At 38.1% G+C, this 22,600-nt stretch overlaps 1 protein-coding gene across 3 annotated transcripts in view; it reads right to left on the reverse strand.

Moving 5' to 3' along the window:
- The window catches only part of OGT (O-linked N-acetylglucosamine (GlcNAc) transferase), a 34,671-nt gene extending 12,433 nt beyond the window's left edge, over nt 1–22,238 (reverse strand). For 2 of the 3 annotated variants that reach the window (XR_013761241.1, XM_079124897.1), the window contains exons 1-11: nt 21,968–22,238; nt 18,663–18,843; nt 17,618–17,861; nt 11,064–11,132; nt 7,650–7,766; nt 2,829–2,908; nt 2,174–2,369; nt 1,769–1,909; nt 1,059–1,159; nt 339–492; nt 155–256 (exon numbers count right to left, since the gene is read on the reverse strand). Coding sequence is in view for 2 of the 3 variants with exons in the window: in XM_079124897.1 (XP_078981023.1) it covers nt 155–256; nt 339–492; nt 1,059–1,159; nt 1,769–1,909; nt 2,174–2,369; nt 2,829–2,908; nt 7,650–7,766; nt 11,064–11,132; nt 17,618–17,861; nt 18,663–18,843; nt 21,968–22,004 (1,422 nt within the window). In the remaining variant the exon portion in view is untranslated. The remainder of the gene's footprint in view (nt 1–154; nt 257–338; nt 493–1,058; nt 1,160–1,768; nt 1,910–2,173; nt 2,370–2,828; nt 2,909–7,649; nt 7,767–11,063; nt 11,133–17,617; nt 17,862–18,662; nt 18,844–21,967) is intronic. The other variant, XM_079124898.1, reaches the window with a different exon arrangement.
- Nucleotides 22,239–22,600: the final 362 nt, after the last annotated feature.

Raw genomic sequence — 22,600 nt, forward strand, 5'->3', positions numbered from 1 at the left:
GAATCCTATATTGGGATTTAATATTTTAATATTTTGGGCCCAAAGTAATGCCAGATAAGCTAAAACACTGTCTCTAGTCAGGCTTGGATTATTATAGCACCTAACAAAGGTGATTATAACACTAGAAGTTAATTATCGGCCTGTTATTCTTTACCTGAAGACAATGAGCCAAGTTACAATAAGCATCAGGAAAATCAGGCTTAAGTTTCAGAGCCGTGCGGTAAGAAGCTATTGCTTCTGGAATATTCCCTGAATCCTGGAAAGAAAAAAAAGTGGACAGTAAAAAGTTTCCTAAAATAAACACTTGGTGCTAAGATGCACATATTACACAGGAGTACCTTGTGAATGGAAGCCAAATTGCTGTGGGCATCTGCAAATGCAGGGTTAATTTGGATGGCACGAGTATAACACTGCAAGGCTCCCTGAACATCCTGCATCTCCTTTAGAGTGTTTCCCATATTAGAGTAGGCATCAGCAAAGGTAGGACTGATTCTGAAAGAAAAGATAAAGCTTTTATATATATAGACAAAAATCTTTAAACCCCTATCAAGTTATTTTTTCTGTTATTAAAAGCCATTTAAGCCAGGTGGGAGTGGTGGCACATGCCTGTAATCCCAGTGACTTGGGAGGCTGAGGCAGGAAGATCCTGATTTCAAAGTCAGCCTCAGCAACTTAACAAAAGCACTAAGCAACTCAGTGAGACCCTGTCTCTAAATAAAATACAAAAAGGGCTCAGGATGTGGCTCAGTGGTTGAGTGCCTCTGAGTTCAATCCCCGGTACTAAAAAAAAAAAGAAAGAAAGAAAGAAAGCCATTTAAGTCAGGCACAGTGGTGTATGTCTATAATCCCAGCAACTTGGGAGGCTGAGGCCCTAAGTAACTTAGCGAGTCCCTATCTCAAAACAAAAAAGTAAAAACTGCTGGGGATGTAGCTCAGTGGCTAAGCACTCCTGGGTTCAATCCCAAGTACTGCTCCCAAAAAAGCTATTAAAGTGCCAGCCAAATGCCAAACATTTAAAAACTAAGACAACCAAAAACAATAGGCTGTGAGTTTCTTACCGAATAGCTTCCTTATAATGCATCAGAGCTTCCTGCAGTTTGCCCTGCTGTTGTAGTACACTTGCTAAATTTGAATGGGCAGCAGCAAACTCTGGAAAGACCTATAAAGAATCAAGATCAAAACTCAAGTTTAAAAAAATCCTGCTAAAACAAAAGTAGTAACTTCTCACAATCCTAAGAACCTCGCTCAAGTACTTTTATACCTCTAAGCTTTTCTACATCTTTTCCAAGTTTATTTATTATTCAAAGCTTAGTTTTCCAGATTTCACCTCTTATTCTCCTTTATACCTCTCCTTGTTTCAAACATGAGGTAGACCTCCCCTCTTCATAGTCTATACTGACAAATCTAGCACCACCAAAATCTCTCTTCTGAACTCCTAACCACACCTACTAACCGCGACATAGCTACCAAGACACTGAAATTATATATTTATTGATAATTTCTCTTGAATTGCAGCTTATTGTTTATAATTTTTTTGACTAAATCCTATCTACCCATACAATGATGAACTCTGAATGTAGGGATTTCCATGAATGTCACACAGGACACCATGTTGTTCCTAGGTACTCAATTACTGGTTCAATGAATAATCCTCTTTTAAATGACTCAACCACTATTTTTACAAAAGAGGTGGAAGGCATGGCACACTTAACCACTTTCTCTCTACTATCACATAAACTAAATATTAGCCACCCCATCCTCAACATACTTCTAATGCTTTACGATACAAGCGAACTGCCTCTTCAATGTTTCCCTGTTCTCGTTTGATATTGGCTAGGTTATTCAGAGAGTCTGCATGGGTGGGACATAGACGAAGAGCTGTGTTATAGCAATCTTCTGCTTCAGCAACCTAGAAAACAAAACGAAGCTATTCAAAACCTATACCAAATAATCGTAGTACCACCACTGATACTGTTCTAACAATTTTAATAATTGCTTAGTTAAGCCTAATGGCTAGCAATACTCCAGAAAATGGATATTTTCTGATATTCTTCCCGCCAACCAAAACTCCAAAGTAAACCAATATAAACATCTCAATACTTAATAATGTATACCAAAAAAACTCACAATACTACCAGATAACAAAGAAATAAAACTGAATAAAAATCCTTACACTGCCCTTCTCTTTGAGAGCATTGGCTAGATTGCAGTAAGCATCAGGGAAATGTGGTTGCAGTTCAATAGCTCGCCTGTAGGTGTCTATTGCCAAATCTATCAGGCCTTGCTCATAGTATACACAAGCCAGGTTGCCATGCACCACTGCATGATTTGGACTCAAGCTTAGGGCACGAAGGTAAGCTGCCACAGCTCTGTAAATAAAAAATAAAAACACACACACACACACACAAAATGCAACTAATTTTTAACTATACCAAAATAGGCCAATTAATTGTAACTGATTACAATTAATTCACACTAAATACTTTACCTCAAACAAAAAATGCACCTTTATAAAATGTGTTTTCATACTGAGAAACTGTCTATTCCCACATAAGAAATAGGCTTTCCTTTGACAACAACAAAAAAGTGAAGTTCAGATTTACTCAGCTTTCTCAATTATACCAAGGGAATAATTTACCCTAAGAGATAATCATTTCAACAGTTCTACAATAAAGGAAATTTCAACTGAACTCCCAGTGAGAGGGATAAAGGCTTTCAGGAAATCAAACAAGGAAAATGTCTTTCAACCAGGCCATTGTCATAATTTCAGTCCAAATTCTCATATAACAAAGACTCAAGAAAATTTATCAAATAGAACATTAACTCACCTGTCAAAAATGCGTGCCTCTTTCAAAACATTTCCTAAATTGATATAAGCATCCAGAAAATTTGGGTCAAGTGTAACAGCCTAAAAATTACAAAAGTTAATTAGATAAAGTTAATTTTTTATCCTGAGGTTATTTCAAACCTCCGATTACATTTCCTAGAACAATTAAAATATTATTTTAAAAACCTGATTACTTATATAGTTCCCTCTCATTATTTATAAACTTCAATCTTATCAAAATAACTTTTCATGCTAGGGGTGTAACTCAGTGGGAGAACACTTGCCTAGCATTCAAGAGACCCTGGGTTCATTCGTCAGCAAACGAAAAACTTCTAATGAGCTGAGCATGGTGCATAGTGCCCCAAACTTGTAATCCAAGTTACTTGAGAGGCTGAGGCAGGAGGATCACAACTTTAAGGCCAGCCTGGACAACTCAATGAAACTCTGTCTCAAAATAAAAATGAAAGAGAGGCTAGGGATATAGTTCAGTGGTAGGGCACTTGCCTAGCTAGTACGCATGAGGCCCTGGGTTCAATCCCCATACAGTAAAACAAAAACAAAACATGTTCTTATAAACAAATGGATCCTTAAGGGAAAAACTAAAAATCGGGTCCATCCAAATTTACTGAGCTGAATGCTTCTAATGATTTAGCCCTATTTTACTAACAATTAGCCATTTTAACTCTCCTTAAAAAATAATGGCAGAAACAAGCAGCAAGGTCTTAATGAAAAGAAAATGTGTATCTAAGTTTTATAAATTCAACTGCATACTCAGTAAGATTATGTAATTACAGCTAAATACTCAGTAAGATATATTTCAAGTCAACACTAATGACTAAATGGTGTCTCCTAAAATATGGCTATGACTGTTCTGAAACTGTCCTAAAATATAGAAGAGTGAAATTCAACCTGTCATATATTAAGAATTCATCCTGGACATTATCATAGGCTATTAAATGAGACCCTCTGAAAAAGAAGCCAGGACATTCCTATCTAGTATGACTTCTTTATATGAGCAACCAAGATAGATAACCACTGATCAAGAAAACTATTTAGCTGGACACAGTGGCACACACCAGTAATTCCAGCAACTTGGGAGGCTGAGGCAGGAAGATCTTAAGATTGAGGTCAGACTCAGGAAATTAGTGGGGCTGTAAGCAACTTAGTGAGACCCTGTCTCAAAATTTAAAAAAATTTAAAAAGGGATAGGGATGTAGATCAGTGGTAAAGAGCCCCTGGTTCAATCCTCAGTACAAAAAAAAGAAGGTATTCAGAGCTGGGCTGGGCATGGTGGCTCTTGCCTGTAACCCAGCTACACAGGAGGCTAAGGAAGGAGTTTGGAGTGTTCAAGGCTAACCCCAGCAAGTTAGTGAAACCCTGTCCCAAAACAACAACAACAACAAAGAAAAGAAATACAAGATTTTTATTAACAACAAATTAGCAAATCAGTTTCTTTAAAAAAAAGAAGGTATTTCAGGGTTTGTCGATGTAGCTCAGTGGTAGAGTGCTTTGCCTACTATGTATGAGGCCTTGGGTTTTGTTCCCAACTCTCACCCCTAAAAAAAAGATATTCCTTCATGTGGTAAATGCAAACTTTTTAAGCAAAACAATGAAAAGGCAATGATTAATGGTAAACATTAAAGACACTTCCTCTTCCCTTAGATGGTAATTCTACCACAAAGACAGTATAATGCATAGATTGTCTACAGTGATAGATGGCCATCCTAAAAACTTTTTACTTACTAGAAATTTTCAAATGTACATAATAACAGAGGAATATAAAAATAAAAACCCAGGTCTCCATTACTGATCTTCCACAATTCATAAATCATGTTCAATCTTATTTAATCCACATTCCTACCTATTCTCCCATTTTTCATATCATTTTGAAAGAAATCCCAGACATCTCTTTCCATTTGAAAATATTTCAATATGTATCTCAGGGAGTACACAAAAATGCTTTTTCTTCCCAACATAACTACAATACCATTACCATACATAAAAAAATACCAATAATTTCTTAACATCAAATATCTATGCAGTGGCTCAATTTCTGATCCAAGTGAGACCCAAACAATGACATGTTTCTTTTAATTCTTGAAATTAAAAGTTTAATTTAAACCTCCATTTTATTCCTATACATTGTTGAAGAAATTATTGTCAGTTTGGATTTTGCTGAATGTATCCCTCTGGTGTTTTTTAATATGTTTCCCTGCCCCATGTCTTTCCTGGTAGAATTGGGAGCTTAAATCAAATCAGATTTGGGTTCTTGATTTTTTTCTTTTTTGGTGATACTGAGAACCCGGGCCTCGAGCACGCTAGGCAAGTACTCTACCAGTAAACCACATCCCCAGCCCTCTTCTTTCTTTTTATAAGCCTACTTCACTGATGTAATTATTTACTTTTTTTATATACTGGGGATTAAACAAGGGGTGCTTAATCACTGAGCTATGTTTCTCAACCCTTTTTATTTATTTTTTTTTTATTTTGAGATAGGGTCTAAGTTACTGAAGCTGGTTTTGAACTTGCAATCCTCCTGTCTCAACCTTCCAAGCTGAAATTATTTACTTCACTCACAATATTTGATTGTTATCTCTTTTGTTATCAGTGACAAATGCCTAAATGTATTAATGATGATACTCTACCAATCCTTCTTCATTTATTAGCTAGAATACTTTTATAAAGAGAAATCTTTCCCATCAACTATGTTATCCTGACATCCAGTTCACACAGGAAAGGGAAGACAAATGCTTATTTTTTCATTTAAATGTTTTATAGATGTTGATGAACCTTTATATTATCCATTTATTTATATGTGGTGTTGAGACTCAAACCCAGTACCACACAGATGCTAGGCAAGCACTCCACCACTGAGCCACTACCCAGGCCCTGTTAATATTTTTTAATGCTTAAAACTTATTTTTAAAAATTAATAATTACGAATATTATGGGGCATAATACAATGCTTTGATCTATGTATGTACATTGTAGAGTCAATCAATCTAATTAATGTATATGTCACCTCATCAAGACATCATTTTGTTAAGGTGAGAATGTTCTTTTAGGTCTTCTTTTTTTTTTTTTTTTTTTTTTGGAGACAGGATCTCATTATGTTGCTCAGGTTGGCCTTAAAATCCTGGGTTCAAACCATCCTCCTGTATCCACATCCTAAGTGCTGGGACACAGGTATGCCTCACAACTCCTAGATTCTTTTAGTAATTTTGAAATATACATTGTTATTAACTGTGATCACCATGCAGTACCCATTGATCAACATCTTCCCTTTCCTCATGCCCCTTTCCCAGTAGCCTCTGGTAAACACCTTTTTAGTCTATTTCTAAGAGACTGACTTTTAATTCCACTTGTAATTGTGATCATACAGCATCTGTCTTTCTGTGCCTATGCCTGGTTTACTTCACATAGCATAAAATAGATAACAAAAAGCAAAAATAGACAAATGGAATTCTATCAGAGTGAAAAGCTTCTACAAAGCAAAAAGAAAACCCATGGATTGGGTCAAAATACTTTCAAACCATGCATCTGATAAGGGGCAAATTTTCAAAATATACAAGGAACTCAAGAGCAAGAAAGCAAATAACCTAATTTTAAAAATGGGCAAAGGAGGGCTGGGGAGATAGCTCAGTTGGTAGAGTGCTCGCCTCACAAGCACAAGGCCCTGAGTTCAATCCCCAGCACCGCAAAAAAAAAAAGGGCAAAGGATGTGAACAGACATTTCTCAAGAGATAAAAATGGTCAAAAGACACATGAAAAAAAGCTTAACATCTCTCTAATCATCAGGGAAATGTAAATTTAAAACCACGTCACACAATCTAGAAAAATGAATGATAACAACTGCTGATGAGAAGGTGGAGAAAAGAGAATTCTTATTCTGTTGGTGGGAATGTAAATTAGTATAGCCACTCTGGAAAATAGTATGGAGGTTCCTCAAAAAATTTGTTCTAGGCCTGGGTTTGTGACTCAGTGGTAGAGCACTCACCTAGCATGTGTGAGGCACTGGGTTCAATCCTCAGCACCACATAAAATAAATAAAATAAAGGTATTGTGTAAAAAAATATGTTCTTCTAAATGAGTTTTTTAAAATGAATTGCTCCTGGGCTACAGATGTAGCTCAGTAGTACAGTGTTTGTCTAGCATAAGCAAGGCCCTGGGTTAAATCTCAAGCACCAAGGTTATTTTTTTCTTTAAAGAGTTGCTCCTTTTTCGAAAGGTGACCAATCATTCTTTATAGTACAATTATGAACTCATGGATTTAAACACATTTTATAAGTTTTAATATATTTCAGTTATTATTCCTATTGATAGTCCCATTTAGAAAGAGGGAGCCTCTACTGAGTGATTCTGACACAAATACATAAAAGCTTTCTGGTATGACAAGGCATGTCAGACAAATTTTGCCCATTTCTTGCCCCAGACCTGGAATTAGCTTTTCACCAAGAAGCTTTGCTTTTGTAAAGTAAAACTGCCCATTTAAAAAAGAACTTTTGGGGCTGGGGAGATAGCTCAGTCGGTAGAGTGCTTGCCTTGTAAGCACAAGGCCCTGGGTTCGATCCCCAGCACCCAAAAATATAAATAAATAAATAAATAATAAAAATAAAAAAGAACTTTCAGTTACTTAAGTACAATCTCAATGCAAAACTGGAAAACTGCCATACCATATATGATCCAGCAAATACTGCAATACTGTCAGAGAAACAAAGATATTCTGTAGCTGGTTAAGTAAAGTCCTATTATTTAGTTTTAGTAAGAACATTCTGCACACAAAAGCACATCATAAATACCAATCATTAATTTAATAACTAACCTTTTCAAAGTGATGAATTGCAAGCCAAATTTCCCCTTGTGCATTGAAAACACAGCCAAGATTACTCCAAGCTACTGCAAAGTTCGGTTGCGTCTCAATTGCTTTCAAATAACATGCCTTAGGAGGGGTTAATGAAAGAAGATGGGAGGGGAAGGAGGTAAAGGGAAAGGGGAAAATTTGTAAAGGGAAAAAAAAAAAAAGATTGGGGGGGGGAAGAAGGTGATATCATTATTCCTTCTCTGACCAGTCAAAAGTGACCCTGCAGCATAGGCTCGCTTGCGCCAAAACTAATGCGCTGCCACAGCTGGCTGCTCCTGCGCCTGCGCCACCAGAACCCAAGTGCAAACCACCATGTTCAGTTCTGTCAACCAATGACCAACCCTTACACTGGGACTCATCTGGGAGGTCAGTTGCTGTAAGACTCTAAGGCTGAACTTCTCTTACCTGAATACCTAAGAGCTCTGATTACATTTTCAAGTGGTATCTAGAGGGAACCACTTAAGACCAAGTATTCACATTTCCCAAAGTGTGTTCTATGAGGTATTAAAAAAAAAAAATCACTGGATATAAAGGATTTCATGATCAAGTAAATTAGGAAAACAGAAAACAAGTTTCTTTACAACAGCACTTCCCTTTGCCTTTAATAGTATTAAAGGGTTCCCTGAACTTAGTTGACCATGGAACTCTTCTCTCATTGTGCATTTTATTACAGTACTATGAAACACATTTTGGGAAATACTGCTCTAGATAATGTTCCTAATGTTAAAACTATGCTATTGAGAAAAAAAAAAAAAAACAACAACAAACAAACAAACAAAAAAAAACGTTTTTCTGCCAAGTCAGACATCTTAGCCAGGCTTTCAGCTCCAAACTCATAATTCCCCTCTATCTTCCATGGAGGACTGAAACTAAAACCTCACATGACAGGATTGCACCTAGGTTGAGGTCCCTGTAATGCGAGCGCAAACATCGCTTGCGCCACCTAACAGCATCGCACTGCGCAATCGCTGCGAACTGCTGCGCTACATAGAACACCCCTAGACGCAGCAAACGGCCAACCAGATCCATTAATCTACTAGACAGGCCCATAGAGAATATTTGTTTAATGAGATTAGTTGGACTCAAGGTATGTTAAAACCCAATTTTATCCAAAAAGGCTACAGAATAGGACTGAGGGAGCCAGTCAATCAGATTACTCATCTAGTCAACCGTTCACAGGGGCTCATTCGCACGCAATGCGCATTAACGCTGCGCAGCCTTTGCGCTACTGCAGGGTCACAGCGCATCATCAGAAGAGCAGAATGCTGCAATCCAAACAAAGAAGAAAAAAGGAAAAAAAATGAACAACAAGAAGAGTTAGAAGCTTTAACTAGTAAATTATCTCTAATAATTTTTAATATCTTAATTAACTTTTACTTATCTTTTGACAGAATTGTGGCTATAGTATAAAACATTCTCTTACATAACTTGCTTGTAAATAAAATTATTTTAAGCTGTTTTGAAGCCACAAGACAGAAGATTCAGGCATGGAGGCAAATTGTTTTGCTGTGGCAGTTACAAACCCGTTACCATATTTCTCATCATGTGACTTTTCGGTGCGTTCCTTGCTGGAAGAGGAGGAGGAGGTTGTGTGTCTGCCCTAGATCCAGGCCTCGAGCTCCCTTCAGCGAGGCACCTTACGCATGGAATAGGAGGTTTCACCCACCTGAAACCTTCTAAATACAATATCAATGGTGAAAAACCAAAAACAAGAGAGAAAATAAAAACAAGATCATTAGTAAAAGTTCAACAAAGCAATTGAAATTCTTTGGATGTCTATTACATATGGGAATGAGGACAGTCTCAAGTCTGTAACATGGGAAACATGCAGAAGGGAGAGGGTTAATCAGGGCTATTGCATACAGCAGGGATTTTTGCTGGAAGAAAGGCTCTTCATTTTCTACAAAGACAACTTAATTTTGCTTCCATCTACTAGGAATATGCTGGCTTGAATTTTCAAATGCACTGATTACAAAAGAAATACATTGCATTTCACTCAAGAGTATTTTCTTTTTACTAAGTTCTCACAAAAAACAGAATAACATTTTTCAAACTAGGTGTCTCCAGAGCTCTGAAATAAAGAAGTCAGCAACCTAAGGCAGGCGCAATGTCTCAGCCTAAACCGATCTCTAAAGCTGCAGTGAAGTGCAATTCATGTTAGCTGTCCGCTTGGTGGGGTGACAATTAATAGGAGCATATCGAATATTTGTTCTATAAATTACCAATTAGATTTATCAGCTAAGATTGAAATAAATTACAGTTCATTAGCTGGAAACCTACGTAAGGTTAATCCAAAGTGTCAGCAGCAGAATTTATGAGCTATGCACGTAAACTAGTGCCTTTTAACATTAGATGGTGCTGAAAAGCCTTCTCCCTCCCTTGATGAGCAAACAGACAGCTACGCTGCGCATACACTCCACGCATTAGCATGCGCGTGGGGCTCAGAGCAACAGGTGGGAGTTTCAGAAGCATTCTGGTTTCTCCCCACTCCTCACCCCTGCAGCGCGGTTGCGTAAGGTGGCTTGTAACAAGACAATTGCATTTATAAATTTAATTGTAAATTATACCAAAAGCTTTAATTAACCCAACCTGGTATTCAAATTCATTATTTGGAAACAATGCTAAAAGCCACCTTTCCACTTTGGCAAGTTTTCTTTCGATCAGTCCATTTCCCAAACAAACCAGCTTTGTCTTTCTGACTTTTTTTTTTAAGGAGGTGGGGTGGGGAGGAATAAAAGAAGGAAGTGAGGAAGAAAAGAAGGTAGACAACTAGGATTGGAAAAGAGGAAAAAGGAACTTGGGGAGGGAGTGGGGACAAGAAGGGGCAGGATATTCCAATTATTAATTTGTAATCATTTTAACAGCCTTTCTTCCACTGTAAAAAGGGTGAGGAAGATGAAGGGAGGAAGGTTAAATAAGAATTTTAAATGCCAGTATTACAGGGTAACATTTGGATGAAATTCTTCTCCACTTACAAGCCACAAAGGACTTAGAAGAGCAGCATTTTCAATGGCACCTGCATCATATAGGAGTCTTGAGCCAAATCACAGGCGCTCTGCTTGTCACCAGCAGGCAAGCCTCAGATTTGAAGGAATGTTATTTATTCCCACATAAGATCATGACGGAGCCATTGTTATAGATGATCTAGCTCAGCAGAAAGGCTCCACAATGTTCAGGTTCTTGCTTTACCCCCAGATTTAGAACAGATATGCCAAAGTCTGGCCCTGCTCTAGTCTGAGGCGAGTCATGTCGACAGTTTTCCTCAGTTTTCATAGGACTGTTTTGTGAAGATAGCTCAATGAAGAGTTGAAGACTTGGCAAAAAGTACAAGTTTTCATAACACTGATGTTTAAATGTGTTCTATCAAACACCTACCTTGGCTTCTTCCAAGCGACCCAGGGCTTTGAGCAGGTTCCCCAGGTCACTGCGAACACAGTACAAATCCTAGAAATCCAGAGATACTGTCATTAATTATACTCTGATTTATTGATCAAAAATATCTTGAAATCACTTCTGTGCATCTAGTTCGCTGCCATTTTATTATTGACAAAAATATACTACTTGACAAACCTATATGCAAGACCACAATCTCTCATCCTCAATTCCAAATCCCAAAAGTCCCCCAAACTCAGTGTGTGTAGTGATGGGAATTGAGCTCGGGGTGCTCTAACACTCAGCTACATTTTCAACCCCTTTTTATTTTGAGTCAGAGTCTTACTCAGTTGCAGGAGGAATTTGTGATCCTCCTGCCTCAGCACCCCCAAGTCACTAGGATTACAGGCATATACCACCACACCCAGGTCTACATGACACTATACAATTTATTTCTTACTTAGTATGAATACTCATATTTTGCTGCAGAAATATAAATTTATTTTGCTATAATGTGCTGTTCTAGACCCATCTGGGAGTTTTACATATGCTATTATTTTTCTAAAATCCTAAAAATTCTGGATTTTGAAATGCATCTGACCCCACCAGTTTCAGATAAAAGACTATGGGACCTTACAAGAGCCTCTTTCCTCTTCAAATGTCGGTTGTTACAAAAATGATTGAATATTTATTCGGCTGTTTTATTCAAGGTTATGATGAATCACTACTGCATCAAGGACCAAAAATTTTCCATAGCGGAAAAATAGTACTGCACTTAGCAAGTGATTACCCATCAACAAACCTACCCTTTGGCTCTCAGGCATATTTAGAAACCTTGACTTCATTTCGCTCTTAGGCAGAAGGATTACCATCCAACCACAGCCTCAATCCTGACACCTGCCACTAGATTACTCATTACTATTAAGTGCCATCAGAGCTGAGTGGGTGAATAATGAAAAGCAGTTGACTCTGCTTTTTTTATTAGCAGCTCAATTGTGTTGCTAGTCATCTGACTCGCCAGTCCGTTCCTCAGTATGAGACACTCATCAGAACAGTGAGCTTATATTTTTCATTTGTCCTTGTTTGCCTCTGTTGGTCAAATCTATCGGTCAACAAGCAGGAATAATAGCAACAAAGTGTGTACTTCTCATTCCAAACGGCTCCAGGGGTGAAAGTGCCTTAATTCCTACAAAGTGCAGTTTCATCAACTGTGCCAAAGAAACACCATATATGTTATTCTCTCTGCAACTATATTATGGTTTCCAGAATCAGCTGATTAATTTTACTGATAAACAGCTTTTATGATTATATACTACCATTCACAAGGCAAACCAAAATATTTGCCAATAAAGTATACTGGCTGCCACAGAAAATTCATGGTTGCCATACTACGTTGAGCTCCAAGATTTACCTGACTCAGTTTTGTTCCTTGAGCAATGACTGATATTTTGGAAGTGTATGGTTGTCTCTCATAACATTAAGCACAGGCCAACACTAACCCTCAAAACATCACAGGTACCATTAATCTTATTACAGATTTATCATCCTTCTAATTAATCTAAGCACTTTTAAGCACTATTTGTAGTCTCAGAAGCAATGTTGTTATCTACTTTGTGTGTTTTTACTCCTACACTTTAAAGTTACCCCTGTTTTCGCAGACTATGCCTGAATCTCTAATCTGCTCAAACTCTTACTACTTAACTGTAGCTATGTATCTTTGGAATATTACTAACTCCTATGCCTTTCCTGAGTCATAATAACCAGAAGTCTCAGAATAACTCTCCAACAATGACTGTAATGGCTATACATTTTTGCCAATTGTTGCATAATTTTTCCTCTAGTTTCTCTAAACTCTTGGATAGATGCCAATCATGCCCTGACAATATATCTGTTATTTAGTTATATCATCTAGATCCATTACAGCATACTAAATGAAATTAACACAATGACCATAGTTAAAAATAAGATTATATTCCAGATAATCAACAAGGCAATCTTAGAAAAAGGTAAGGTATAGCATATTAAATATAACAGTGAAATCCAATTCCCTCATTTGGGGATCCAAACATATGCATATGTATGTGTGTGTACACCTAATGTCTAGAAAATGCCAAGAACAGTCAGGCACAGAGGCACACACCTGTACTCCCAGTGAATTGGGAGGCTGAAGCAGGAGGATAGCAAGTTTGTGGCTAGCCTCAGCAATTCTGCAAGGACCTAAGCAATGTAATGAGATTCTGTCTCAAGAAATAAAAAGGGATAAGGATGTAGCTCAGAGGAAAAGTGCTCCTGAGTTCAATCCCCAGTATGAGGGAAAAAAAGAAAGAAAATGCAAGAACACTACCACTCTACCCAAAATTTCAAAACCCAACGTAAAAATTCTGCTTCATCTGTCAAATCAAATAGTATCTGCTAAAAGAATCAACAGTTCTAAAGCCTGGCCCATTCTACCCATCCCAGGTTAATATTGTTCATGCAAACCTTTATTCAATAGGATGCCTGAAACTGAAGGAAAAAGAAATTAACTGAATCTTTGCCATCAAGGGGTTTACAATCTATATAGGCTAAGGCACACACATACTAAATGTCCACACAGTAGTAAAGAATTTTAGAGAAGTAGATGAGCTCAAAGGAGAAGTTTAAGCTTATCCTTGAAAGATGAGCAGAGGTTTAACAAAGGAAGAGGGCACTGCAAACCAAAGGAAAATAGTAAAGGTAAGGAATTAGCTGGGCAGTGTCACATGCCTGTAACTCCAGCTACTGGGTAGGTAGAGGAAGGAGGATTGCAAGCTCAAGGCTTAAGGAGATCCTGTGTCTCCAAATAAAAGACAAGGGCTGGTAATAGTACAGCTGGGTTCAATCCTCAATATCACCAAAAATAAATAAAGAAAAGGAATTAGAAATAAGAATTTCCTTTATAACTATCCCTCCTAAGACTGCAACTATTTCCTGACTTCTAGAGCCCCCAGTCCTGCCTCCCATAACATCTCTATATATACATACACATGAAGTAAAATCAGGTCGATAAAAACCTGCAGTAGTTCTCAATTGCCTCTCAAATTAAATTCAAACTCCTCAGCCTCTCTATTCTTTTGAAATCTTCCAATTGACTCCGCTCTACTACACTCACTTCTTGTTACTACTTGACTCACCACTTCAGCCAAGGAAGTCTACTTGCTATTTACCTTCCTACAGAATGCTTAGGTTATAAGCACCCACTCGAGGAAATCTTCTGATTAATACTCTCCAACAATAATCATCCAAGGAGCTTACATCTTTTTTCCTTTATGGGTCAGATCTGTCTCATGTAATAACCCACAACTTTCTGCCTACAACTTATCTCTCCAATTCCTAACCAAACACTCTATATACAATAAGCACTAAAATATTTAAATGTGACATTTGCAAGACAAACTTAACAAAAAGCTGAACAAAGAAGAATAGAAATATACAATTTTGCCCAGTTTAACTGTATAAGTGAGATTCACAACAACAATACATAACATGACAGTAATACATGATGGTTAGGATGCCAGTAGCTCTCAGAGCTATGCATTCACCATCAAAGCAGATGCAATGCTTCAACAACCTGAAGATTCAGAAATACAGCTGCTTAAAGCAACTCAGGGTTATAGTCATTATATATAAAAAACAATCCTATGCTTAATTCATAGATGGGATTGTGAGGTATGGGCAACTCCAGTGAGCCATCATGTTAAAGAACATCAAATGCAATAGTACCTTTAAATATGATGGGTTAAAATTTTAGCAAAATTGTTAAACCAAAAAACATTACTGAAGATAATTCAGAATATAAAAATATGAAACAGCTTTATGTTTTATAAATAATTTCTATTATCAGAATATGGGCAATAACTTCTAAATTGACATATCTACCAACTTAAAAGATAAACACTGCTGAAAAGAGGTTAAAAGTACCTTAACACTTTAACTTTTCACTACTACAAAAGCAAAATAATCAAATTTTATTTCTCACAGAATGTCAACTGCATCTATGATTCATGCTTACAATGATGCATTTAAGCATGACACATAAGGAACTCAAGATTCTGTCACCACTGTATTGACAGCAGGCATTTGGCAGTAAGTTTAAATCTAGTTTAGACCAGGTATCCTGAAATAAATTAAAACATGATCACCACAGTACATTTAATGTAATCAAGGGAGTTTGCACAATCCCACTTTCATTCTCACAGGTAAATAAAGTAGCACCTTCCACTAAAAGAAACAGAACCAGATGAGAACACATGACTTTTCAATGCTACCAAGAAATAATCCCATGATTTATTTTGGCACTATCTCACTTCTTTGGTAGGGCATGATTACAGGTTAACAGGTTAGATATTAAATAGCATGGTTCTGTCTCCCATTTTAGTTTTCTCTTCTCAATGTACTCTTATGGTTTGGTATACTGTTAGCAGCAGTGGCTGGCTGCTCTACTACATGCAAAGGCAACTAAAAACTGGAGCCAACGAGATCAGAATGAAAACTAGTTAAGGCCTCAGCTGTGCAAGACAGCACAAGTGAGTTTACACTCAATCAACAAGCGAAGGGTAGAACCAACCCTGATTAATAAAGGAAAATAAATTATGGGACTGTGACAACTAGGTACGCAGATGAGCCCTAAGCCTTGGGAAGTACAGAGTCCAGGCCCCAAGGGCAACTCATGTAGGGTTGCCTAAAACTTTCTGTTGGTTACTAGTTAGGTAGTACTGCAATAAAAATTAAAGTTACTCAAATTTATACATACATATAATTGAGTATCTCTGAAATAACATCCAAAAAATTACTTTCATTGGCTACATCCATGAGGGATGACTAGAACTTTTCACTGAATCCACTCAAAAAGCAATGAATTTTTTTAAAAAATGAAATTTTATGCTCTCAAAATTAACTGAAAAAATAATTGTTCATAGATGTCACAATGGAAAGGTTCTCAGATCTTTGAGCAAACTACTAAAGTACACTTCGGTTTCCTAACCTATAAAATGGGGAATAAGGGACAGCAGTATATGATCAATGGTTTTCAAACTGCTCAAGGGCTGCCTTGAGGGGTGAGCTCCCACTAAGCACAGCATCCCCTTTTTATCTTTTATTTCTTTTCAGTTCAACATTTGCTAGATATTCATGATCAGGTTTTAATATCCACTTCACCATTACTAGTTACATGATCTCAAGAAAGTCACATAACCCTTCAGTCTGTTTTTAATTTTTTTTTTGTAACTGGTAAAATTAGAACTAATATCATCTACTTTGAAGTCTCATTATAAGGATGAAAAAAGACCAGTCATCTGAAGCAGTTAGCAGTGTCTAAGCACACAGAACCCCAATAAGCTGGGCATGGTGGCACATGCCCAGTGGCTCAGGAGGCTAAGGGAGGAGGATCACCAAGTTCAAGCCAGCCCCAGCAACTTAGTGAGGCCCTAACCAATTTAGCGAGACCCTGTCTCAAAATAAAAAATAAAAACGAGCTGGGGATGTGACTCAGTGGTTAAGCTCCCCTGAGTTCAACCCCTGGTACTCCACAACCTAGAAAAAAAGTCCAATAATTGGTAAATAGTAACAATTATTAACCATTTCCAGAGTTGTTATTAAACTGAATGTTGATGATGTAGATAGGGAACATATTCTTAAACTTTTTCTGGATTCCTATAACCCTTCTCTTTATCACATACCTCTTAAATTTACATCTACTTTCCCCTACTACATCAAAAGTCATAAGGGCAAGGTTTACATTTTTGTATCTCTCAAGAGATTCTAAATGTCTGAAGCTAAGGAACTTAAATCTGCCCTCTGGACTTGAACCTCACCTGTTCTCCAGAATATATCTGCAACTTAACAAAAGAAAAAAAGAAGAATTAAAAGCCTGATGTGAGCTAGGCATGGTGGTGCACACCTGTAATCCCAGAGACTGATATAGGAGGATTTCAAGTTCAAGGTCAACCTCAGCATAGTGAGACCCTAAGCAATGGAGACAAACTCTGTCTAAAAATAAAAATATATGAAAGGCTGGGGGTGGTAAAGCACCTCTGGGATCAATCCCCAGCACAGAAACAAACAAACCAACCCTGGTGTGAATACTATCACCTCAATTCTTCTTATGTTGAAAGAAAAGAGAATAGGATATTGAGGAACAAATTTTGCAACCTTGTTTAGCACCTCAATTTAATTAATTTTACATATTAAAACCACCCACCTTTCCTTGAAAATCAAGTAACTGTTACAAACACCTATTAAAATGTATCCCAAGTTAATCAAAACAGCCCAAAGAAACAATGTCATATGTCTTGTACCTTATTGGACGCTATAAAAAAATTGATTAGAGTTTCTTGTAAGGATAATTTTTATGCTTTTTAACATAACTTGGTAGATAAGATGAATGTAACACAGACCAGGTCTAAGCATTTTCACCATTTTAAGTACATAAACATTTCTAAACTCTTGACTTTATTCCAGGCAAAACCAATTTCAGTATCAACTATGGTGCTTCTGGGGGATTTTCTGTGAGGGAAAGTAACCATTAAAATTTTACTTACAGGATTGTACTGAAGAGCAGAGACATAAGCTTGTACAGCTCCTTCCATATCACCTGCTGCTACCAATGCAGCTGCCAGGTTAATATAACCATCGATGAAATCAGGCTTGAGACGCAATGCATGTCGATAATGTTCAATTGCTTCTTGCAATTGCCCTCTTTCCTTGTACACATTCCCCAAATTCGAATAAGCTTCTGCCAGAAGCGGGTTCTGTTTAATTGCCAGGGTGCTAAAGTGAGCAGATCTGGAAAAGGTGAAAGTGTTGATGCATGGGTATACATATTACAGAAAAGAAGGCAAGGCCCATATGCAACTGTAACAGTTTCTGAAGATCCTGTGCTATTGCTAATTATGTAACAATACATTATCTTTTATCTGGAGCATAGCACAGCAGAAAAATGTTAGAAATTAGTTTTTCAAAACCAAAGGCATTCCAGACTTCAAATTAGAAAGCTTTTTCTTAGTCTTACTACCAAACTGCCACACTGTAAATCACGATCATTAATATCAAGAATGTGTCTCATTTCCTATTTGTAAGATTTAATGATGCACATCTTTAAATGTTTAAGTATACCATAATGCCATAATTTATTAAAAGGACAAGTGCAAATTCTTCCCTTTTGATTAATTCTAACTATCTAAAAGTAATACTTCTTAACAATGATGGCATTTCCAACTTGAACTACAAATGCACAGCATACACATTATCATTTTTGTGCACCTCAGTTCCTCAAGCCAACAGATCTTGTAAACATAAGACTGGATGCTCAGATGTACACTAAGAATAATTTATTACCTAAAGGGAGTTAATAAAGCAGCAGATCCAGGTGGAAAAAAATAGAAAAAGTCCCTATCATACTGTTAATATAATCACCACCACACAAAAGAAGGGAGAAAAACTGGCAACCAGGCATTTCACAAGTGGACAAAAGAGCAAATGTGTGTTGGTGGCTCAACCGAAACCCAATACAGGAAAAAGTTCAAGTTCAAATAATTATCATTTTAAGCTCAGCACCCAGAGGTATGTACCCCCCATATCTCCTACCTGTCCAGCCTTCGACACTGGAAGTGTATAGATGAAAGTAATAAAAGCACACCAGTATTGTCTGGCTCTTGTCTCCAGAGCTGCATGCAGTGTCTTTCAGCTGCCTCAAAATCTCCTGCCTGATATTCTCGATGTGCCAACTCAGCTAACCCTTGGAAGGAAAGCATACGTTTCGTTGGTTCTGGAGAATCATCAAAACATTTGAGGGAAGGAGGGGGGAAAACAAAAAGTTAGAAATGCAAACAAAAAAATGTAAAAATATGGCATATTCAACTTAAAGGTGAAAATGCTTGAAACTATGTAAAGCACTAGAGTGTTCTGCATGTTATTTATAACCCCAAGTTAACATCAGGTGCAGAATTGGCATCTTTAGAATTCATCCATTAATTCTTTTCCAAACCACATGGGAATATTTACTTCCAAATGAGATTACATTTTAAATATTTTGTACTTCTAGATTCTAAATAGCATCTGAAGATTCACTAAACATTGTTCCTTATATCTTAGTTAACAAACTGAAACAAAACATCAAATGTACAATCTGTCAAGGTCACAAAGATTTAATAATGTCATCATAACCTACTGGGAAACTTAATACTTTGTCCCATGTTTCAGGTTGGATTTCTATGGGATGGGATAATGTTAACAATCTATCTCAATCATCTCTTAATGTGGATGGGGACACAAAATGTATTTTTAATTTATTATAATTGATGTGTTTGTATACATAACAATTTAATTTTTTAAAGGAGGGGCACTAGAGACAAATCTAATGGGGAAAAAACCTAAAAAGGCAAGGCATTATTTTTAAAATAGATGATAAACAAGATTATTTGTCAAGAACCAAAATAGTTAATGGGGCCATTAACTGAACATTTTAAATAAAAATAAAGACCCCAGGGCTGGGGTTTTGGCTCAGTGGTAGAGTATGTGCGTAGCACATGTGAGGCACTGGGTTTGATCCTCAGCACTACAAAGTATATAAATAAATAAATAAATAAATGGGAAAAAAGATTCGAGAATAAGCTGGGCATGGTGGTGCAGGAGGAGGACTGCAAGGTCAAAACCAGCCTCAGCAACTTAGCAAGACACTGTCTCAAAAAAAATTTAAAAATAAAAAAATAAACACACACACACACACAAGAATATACTGTTCCTCTAACCATCCCAAGCTCACTAAATTAGCTAACCCCCCACGCTAGTTCTAGCACTAGCTAACCACCCCCCACACTGGTTTTAGCACTAACATTTTCCAAAAGCTGTGGCACTAAGAAGTAAGACATTGCAAACAACCCTATATGATAAACAAGCAGTAACCTACACTGCAGTGGTTTAAAAAAAAAAAAATGGGAAAATGCTACAGTATAAGACACTGAATAAAACCCAACAGAATGAATAACAAATAAAAAACACTTTGCTGTGTGTGAATTAATTCAGATACATAATGATAAAGGATATAGCTAAAACTCAGAAGGAGGGGGAGGAGGAGACCTGCCTAAGTCTCAATTGTAAATATTTATCTAAACAGTGATACATTATTGGGAATTCAACCACAGTACTTTCACTAGAAGGCTGGAATAGGAAACCACAGACTTATTACTTAATTTTATCAAGGTCAGAGTGACAAGCTCAAATTTGAGCCTAGCTCCACAAACATCAGAGTTGACGAGTGTTCTGGATCCTCGGGAAAGCAAGTAAATTTCCCGATAGAATGCACAGCTGACCACGAAAACAAAGAGCAGAAAGACTTGCGTCCAAACCTGGGGGAGGTTATCTCTACTTAATAAAGACTAGAAAATTACATTTTAGACAAGTCTCTAGGACTTCCTAGCTCCTTAATTTAACGCATTACTTTGTCAGTTCTCAAAGCCGCTTATCTTCTATTTTAACACTTGCAATGACCACTTCCTCAAATAACACAGAAAAGGACTCTAGTACAGAATCTTAAATCTTTGAAAATCACGGTGGGGGAACCGGGAGGGAAGAACGGGCTAATTACTGATCCCACTCCGTACAATTATGAATGCTATTTAAGATTTACCTATTACTTATTGCTCAGTGTCCAAAAAAAAAAAAATCCAGTAACTAAAACCCTTGACACATCTCAACTGCGAAATCTGCAAAAACAACAATAATAATAATAACCGCCACTCACCGGAAACCTTACAACCACAGTCCAATTCCCGACCCCCTCCCGCCCCAAATAATCTCAATATGGGAAGGCATCCGAAGGACACTCCTTTAATTTGGTTGTTTTCTTATTTTTAGTACCAAATGCTCGCGACTGAATAGTCTAAAAGGGCAACCGCCTTGCACTTGTGCAGCTACACTCCAGTTGCTTTACAAACTCTTCAAGCAAAGATGGAAACTTAAAAAAAAAAATATACACCCTATGAATAAAGAGATACTGGGCTAAAGAATGGGGATGGAAGACCCAGGCGGCGGCGGAGGAATACATCAAGAAAGTAACACAAAGCGAAAATTGGGCGGGCAGGGGGGTCAAGGCAAAGCAACGCACCGGGGTGGTTTCCCTCCCAAGGCTAGGAAGTGGACCGTAGGGTTGGCAACCTCTCGAAGGAAAGGGTGTGGTTCCCCGCGGGCGGGGAAGGGCGACTGGGTGGGAAACTCAGGCTGGGGGCAGCGAGTGGAATTGGGCGATGGCACAGGGAACCCCTGGAAATTTCCAATCTAAACCAGGACCGCTCAACCGAAAGAACACCAGAAAGACGCTGCCCAGCGAAGTGCTGTTCAATGTCCCCTCTTCTTGAGGTTACTTGAAGCACATCGAAGAGCTGTTTGATAGTCTTTGCGTGATGCAAAGTGAGAATACGATTACATCGAAATGGCACCCCCGCCCTGGATTGGCAGAATAGGACCAAATGTACCTAAGGGGAAAGGGCTTGAGGGAGAGGAGGAGAGGGAAAGGAGAGGGCGATGAGCTGGAATTAAAGGAGAAAACGGTTGCGAAGGATATTGAAAGGGCAGGGATTCCAATGCAGTCCATTCCAAGACATTCTAAGCGCGCACGTGTGGTTAAAAGCGTCCCGAAAAGAGTAGAAGACTAGAACATTTGCGGGTTAAAAAAAAAAAAAAAAAGCAAAGAAGGCAGCATAAAGCAAGCAAGCAAGCAAGCAAGGAAGCAAGAGAAAATGTTTGAGGAACGGACGACAGCGGAAAACCTGATCAGATGCCAGTAGACCACGATGTAATGGGATGGTTAGAGGGCAGGGAGGGAGTGATGAGAGGTACAGGACGGCGCCTGCCCCCAAAGGGGTGTCTGGCACGGTAGAACCGGACACTGGTACCTGTGCTGTCGGCCACGTTGCCCACGGAAGACGCCATCTGGAGCTTCTTGAGGGAGAGCAAGAAGGGGGTAATTGACTCCAACTGCTGCCACTACTGGCAAGAATGTTTCTGGAGGTAGTAGGAAGAGGACAGCAGCTGTATCAGTGTTTTGGAAGGTTTAAGCGGCGGCAGCAGTTAACAGGCTTCGAACCTTGGGAACTCTAGTTGGCCATCTACCTCTCACGGTCTTGAAATGGCGGCGACGGCTCCTCGGCCGAAACAACACGGGCCGGAACTACTTTCTGTTACAATCAAGTACCCTCGCGGAGGTAGCACGGTAACCAGCGCTACCAACAAAATGACTAACATCAAAGTCACTGGTTCTTAGGTAACCTTCCGCGCAGGGCCCATTGCGACAAACATGATTGTGTCGAGAGCGCATGCGACAACCCTGTCAACCCGACTCCCAGTTAGGGCATTCAGTGGAGCAGGCGAGTCCCAAGTTTTTCAAGAGTGAGGCGGAAGGGTAAAAAAAATTCACACATACGTCGGATACATTTTTGCCAAAGTGGTAAAGTATAAATCTGTTTGTTACCTACTCAGTAATGTCAGTGTTAACAGAAATGCCAGAGGCGTCTAAAAAAGTTTAGCCA

The sequence above is a fragment of the Sciurus vulgaris genome (assembly GCF_902686455.1).
Source record: "Sciurus vulgaris genome assembly, chromosome: X".
In the NCBI taxonomy this organism is placed as follows: Eukaryota; Metazoa; Chordata; class Mammalia; order Rodentia; family Sciuridae; genus Sciurus; species Sciurus vulgaris.